Below are 6,178 nucleotides of genomic sequence, written 5' to 3' on the forward strand. Positions count from 1 at the left end.
CCGTGGAGATTCGGGAGACGGTGTTGCGTGATCTGCTGTTGCTTTTTAATAAGTTCTGTAGTCATTTTTTCCGCTCTACGGCTGCTTGTGACTGGTGAAATAATGCTAGACATGTTTAAAATGCTTGTAAAGCTCAGCGTTTGAAGCTCACGTGGAACGTTCCCACTAAACTAGAGAGGTTTACTCAAATTAACATCCTTGTATATCTGTAATATTTACAAACACTCACTTCAGTGTGAAAATGCTTGATGCATGTGCCATAATGTTTTCACACATTTGACCAAATTGTAAATGACGATACAAATATTTATGGCAATCTGCTTTGTAAACTAGTACACTGACTTCATTAGTGGCTGTAATGGAAATAATGACCAAACACAGATATAAGTTATTTTCTCACAGTAAATTCTGACATGTTTTGTTAAGATCATCATAGTTTTCATGCTGGATTTCCATAGGCAAGACTATAGGGTCAAAATCTATACCAAACTTGATACTAAAATATATGTTACTTAAATATGTACTTATTTGCATGTACTTTCAGAACAAAATTATGACGTTATCCAATCTGAACATTGGATAAAGTCATAATTTTGAGATAAAAGTCAAAAGTATGACATATTAAGTCATAATTATTATTAAAAAGTCAAAATTATGAGATAAGGTTGAAATTATTACATAAATCATAGTTATGAGATTATAAAGTCAGAATTATGACATGTCTTAATTGTGTCTTAATTATGATTTTTGTCATAATTATGACAAAATTGAATTTGAGATAAAGTGGGAAGTATGACATACTGAGTCATAATTATGATTTTTATGAAATAATTATGACATACTATGAGGTTTAAAATTAGAAATGATTACATAAGTCAACTTTCTGTTATAATTATGATTTTTGTATGTCATAATTATCATAAAAAGTCGAAAATAAGATAAAGTTGAGAGAATGAAATGCCAATTATGAAATAGTGACAAACTAAATCATGATTATGAGATTAAAAAGTCAAGTTTCTATGCCACAATTATGATTTTTTATGTCATAATTATGACATAAAAAGTCAAAATTATGATATACTAAGAGATTAAAATTCGATATTGTGACACAAGTCAATTATGACATAGAAAGTTATGATTTTAATGTCATAATTTCAACTTTTCATGTTATAATTTACAAAAACATGTTTTTTTCCTTATGTGGTGGAAATGGGCTGGTATTGACAGTATAGAAGCGAAAAAGAAAAAGTGTTTCTCTGTCAGAAAGCAAAACTTTCTCAATCATCCCATCTGAAGTTTCTCGCTCCCGCCCCCGCGCGGCTCGCGCGCATCTACCTGCGTCTGGAGAGGCGGGGCGCGCGCCGAGCTCCACCAATAGCGCGCGCTGACTCCGCCCCGCCGCAGCGCGAAACTTTCTTCAGTCGCAGCTGCAGAAGGAGCAGAACACACTCACTGCAGCTGCATCACTGACAGCACACAGACTCTCAGGCTTCAGTATGTTCGCACTCACCCTGTGGATTATAATGCTGTGGAGCGCCGCGCGCGCGGACGCGAGGAAGCCGGACGAGTTCTTCAGCGAGAGCGTTCACCGCGCGAGATGCGCGTCACGGTGCCTCAGCCTGCACATCACGCGCATTTCTGCTGCTTTCAAGCAGTTCCAGGTATGTTAAATTATGTCATTATATCAAACAGGCGATTCATTAAAATGCGTTTCTATGGAAAAATCGCATACAATTATTTCTTATGTCATCATTTCGACTTAGTATGTAATTTCTTAACTTTTAATTTATATGCACAGTCTTGAAATTTAGATTATTGTTTTGCTGAAGTGTATTTTAAAATTTTCGACTGATATGTGCTTTTCAATGGCCGATATATATGCGCTAATGGAATGTACCCAGAATTTCTTAAATCAAATTAATCGCTTATTTTTAATCATTATCAATAATAAGATTTATTATTCTTATTCTTATTTTACAGTATTTAAAATGTCTTTAAAATTACAAAACATAGACAACAGTAGATTTTGAACCTGACCCACTGATGATGATCATATTGGTCTGTCGCTCATTAATGACCTAGAAATATTACTATTAAAACTATTTAATGACAGAAAATGAAATGAACACTTATTTTGCATAACATTTACTCTAGATTCACAGAAATCTGAAAACGGATATGGAGTACATTTTCAGTCACATTTAATCCGCTTTATCGGCCCATCATTAATTATTAATAGTTTTATGTTTTTTTATTTTTATTGCTTTAAAAACGAATTAACATATATTTAAGTTTCACAAATCCTCGTGCTCTCCGCCCCCTCCCGAGCTCTCGACTCTGTCATTGCATAAACAAAGTTCACACAGCTAATATAACCCTCAAAATGGATCTTTACAAAGTGTTCATCATGCATGCTGCATGCATACATCGGATTATGTGAGTATTGTATTTATTTGGATGTTTACATTTGATTCTGAATGAATTTGAGGCTGTGATCTGTGGCTAACGGCTAATGCTACACTGTTGGAGAGATTTATAAAGAATGAAGTTGTGTTTATGAATTATACAGACTGCAAGTGTTAAAAAATGAAAATAGCGACGGCTCTTGTCTCCGTGAATACAGTAAGAAACTATGGTAACTTTAACCACATTTAACAGTACATTAGCAACATGCTAACGAAACATTTAGAAAGACAATTTACAAATATCACTAAATATCATGATATCATGGATCATGTCAGTTATTATCGCTCCATCTGACATTTTTTGCTGTCGTTCCTGCTTGCTTACCTAGTCTGATGATTCAGCTGTGCACAGATCCAGACATTAATACTGGCTGCCCTTGTCTAATGCCTTGAACATGAGCTGGCATATGCAAATATTGGGGGCGTACATATTAATGATCTTGACTGTTACATAACAGTCGGTGTTATGTTGAGATTCGCCTGTTTTTCTGAGGTCTTTTAAACAAATGAGATTTATATAAGAAGGTGGAAACAATGGAGTTGAGACTCACTGTATGTCATTTCCATGTACTGAACTCTTGTTATTTAACTATGCCAAGATAAATTCAATTTTTAATTCTAGGGCACCTTTAAACAATCGCGATCTTGATTCGAACACCCACGTGATTTTATAATGGACCACGGAGCACATGACAAAATCGTGTGCGTGATTTACTGTTTCATTCCCTTGATTTATAAATTGTGCGCACAATTTAGCAAATCGAGGGAACGAAATAGTAAATCTTGCGTAAGATTTAGCAAATCGAGGGAATGAAATAGTAAATCTTTCGCACAATTTAGCAAATCGAGGGAACGAAATAGTAAATCGTGCACATGATTTGGCAAATCGAAGGAATGAAATAGTAAATCGTGCGCACGATTTGGCAAATCGAGGGAACGAAATAGTAAATCGTGCGCACGATTTGGCAAATCGAGGGAACGAAATAGTAAATTGTGCGCACGATTTAGCAAATCGAGGGAACGAAATAGTAAATCGTGCGCACGATTTGGCAAATCGAGGGAACGAAATAGTAAATCGTGCGCACGATTTAGCAAATCGAGGGAACGAAATAGTAAATCGTGCACATGATTTGGCAAATCGAGGGAATGAAATAGTAAATCGTGCGCACAATTTAGCAAATCAAAGGGAACGAAATAGTAAATCATGTGCAAGATTTAGCAAAACAAGGTAACGAAATAGTAAATCGAGCGCACATGTTGGGCTCCGTATGAAAGTAACATAACACTTCAAATAAAGATTGATTTAATTACATTCTTACACCAGTAGGTGGCGACAAGTGACTGTTAAAAAATTTATTTTTCATTGATTTGTTCATTTAATAGATTCGTTCAAAAATGCTGATTCATCCAGTAATGAAAGTGAAGTCTTTTTGAGTGAGTCATTGAATCATTAATTCAACCCAATTAAAAGAAAAAATAATTCTGATTAATTAAATATTTTTAAAATAGACTGCGGCAATTAACATTTTGATAGAACTTTTGTTTAGTTGTCTATTCAGAATCGGTGAACTGCTGTTTTTGATAGTTAATATACTTCTGATCAAGTCTAGAAATTAAAACTGAAAATCATTTGTTTATAAGTGCATTATAAGTTAACCTGAATGGTGTGCAAACTATCTGTTGGTCGTACCTTGATGGGTGTTAAACTGTGGTTACCTAAAGGAATTATTTTGGACTTTGTCGCATTTTGTCTGATATTTAGTGATCTTTCTAGTGTCAGAGCGTGTGCAGTAATACAGATGATTCCTGAATGTTTGTGTTGCTCTTGTGTTGACGTTTTGTCAGTCGTGCATCTAAAGCGATCTCAGCGAAAGGCTCTTTTCCTTCTGCTTGCGTCTGAAGGGACACGAGTGTGTTCAAGGTTAATGCAAGCATCTTATGCGTGAAACTTGCCATGCAACCAAAACAAGCTGACATCCATCCGAGGAGAACTGCGCCTGTGACGTTTATGATGTTCTTGAAGGAACTGTCGAGCCATTTGGCAGGGATGAAGCGGAACCGCAGCCGTTAATGATTTGAGGGGAACATCTCTCTTAACTTCAGAAGGGAAGTATGGAGAAAGCTGGTGAATTTGTGATTCTCTGTGGCTTTTGTCTCCAGAGGAAGTGCCGTGACAGGCTGAGCTTGATAAAGGGCTGGTTGAACTGGCTGGGAAGCTCCAGGAATAGAAAGCGATTGTTGTTGGTGCTCCATAAAGAGTGTCCACAGGCCGTGTGTGTGTGTGTGTGTGTGTGTGTGATCACAGGTCTTTCATGTGAAAATGGGAGGTCTGGTCAGCTGCAAAAACATGCAGCCCCCCTCTGAACTCGCCTGGTGACCAAATGCCAGTGTCACACTCCACACTGAGCCTGTGCAACTGCTGCGCCATCAGTCCTGCCTGCAGATCTATCTATCTATCTATCTATCTATCTATCTATCTATCTATCTATCTATCTATCTATCTATCTATCTATCTATCTATCTATCTATCTATCTATCTATCTATCTATCTATCTATCTATCTATCTGTCTGTCTGTCTGTCTGTCTGTCTGTCTGTCTGTCTGTCTGTCTGTCTGTCTGTCTGTCTGTCTGTCTGTCTGTCTGTCTGTCTGTCTGTCTGTCTGTCTGTCTGTCTGTCTGTCTGTCTGTCTGTCTGTCTATCCGTCCATATCTATCTATCTATCTATCTGTCTGTCTGTCTATCTATCTGTCTCTCTGTCTCTCTGTCTGTCTGTCTGTCTGTCTGTCTATCTATCTATCTATCTATCTATCTATCTATCTATCTATCTATCTATCTATCTATCTATCTATCTATCTATCTATCTATCTATCTATCTATCTGTCTGTCTGTCTGTCTCTCTGTCTGTCTCTCTGTCTGTCTGTCTGTCTGTCTATCTATCCGTCCATATCTATCTATCTATCTGTCTGTCTGTCTATCTATCTGTCTGTCTGTCTATCTATCTATCTATCTATCTATCTATCTATCTATCTGTCTGTCTGTCTATCCATCTATCTATCATCCATATCCATCCATTATCCATATCTATCTATCTATCATCTATCTATCTGTCTATCTATCTATCTATCTATCTATCTGTCTATCTGTCTGTCTGTCTGTCTGTCTGTCTGTCTGTCTGTCTGTCTGTCTGTCTGTCTCTCTGTCTGTCTGTCTGTCTGTCTGTCTGTCTGTCTCTCTGTCTGTCTCTCTGTCTGTCTGTCTATCATTCTCTCAATCCAACCATTCATCCATCCATCCATCCTTCTATCATTCTATTTATCATTCTATCCATCCATCCATCCATTGTTCTATCGTTCTCTCATCCATCCATCCATCCGTCGTTCTATCATTCTCTCAATCCAACCATCCTTCCATTCAGCCTTCTATCATTCTATTGTTCTCTCATCCATCTATACATCCATCCATTGTTCTGTCGTTCTCTCATCATCCATCCACCCATCCACCCATCATTCTATTATTCTCTCAATCCATTCATCCTTCCATCTATCATTCTATCCATCCATCCATCCATCCATCCATCTGTTGTTCTGTCATTCTCTCAATACACCCTTCCTATACATCCTTTTATCATTCCATCTATCCATCCATCCTTCCATCTGATCATAGGCTGACGATAACATCGTTTGTAATGAATCATTTTCATTAGTAATGGTA

The 6,178-nt window shown here is 37.1% G+C and overlaps 1 protein-coding gene across 1 annotated transcript in view; it reads left to right on the forward strand.

The window, feature by feature from the left end:
- The first annotated feature begins 1,460 nt into the window (after positions 1-1,460).
- Positions 1,461-6,178, forward strand: part of LOC137035722 (anosmin-1) — a 73,449-nt gene continuing 68,731 nt past the window's right edge. The window contains exon 1 of the mRNA XM_067409275.1: positions 1,461-1,661. Within this exon, the coding sequence (XP_067265376.1) occupies positions 1,497-1,661 (165 nt within the window). The 5' untranslated portion in view covers positions 1,461-1,496. The remainder of the gene's footprint in view (positions 1,662-6,178) is intronic.

Source organism: Chanodichthys erythropterus, chromosome 14 (assembly GCF_024489055.1).
Source record: "Chanodichthys erythropterus isolate Z2021 chromosome 14, ASM2448905v1, whole genome shotgun sequence".
In the NCBI taxonomy this organism is placed as follows: Eukaryota; Metazoa; Chordata; class Actinopteri; order Cypriniformes; family Xenocyprididae; genus Chanodichthys; species Chanodichthys erythropterus.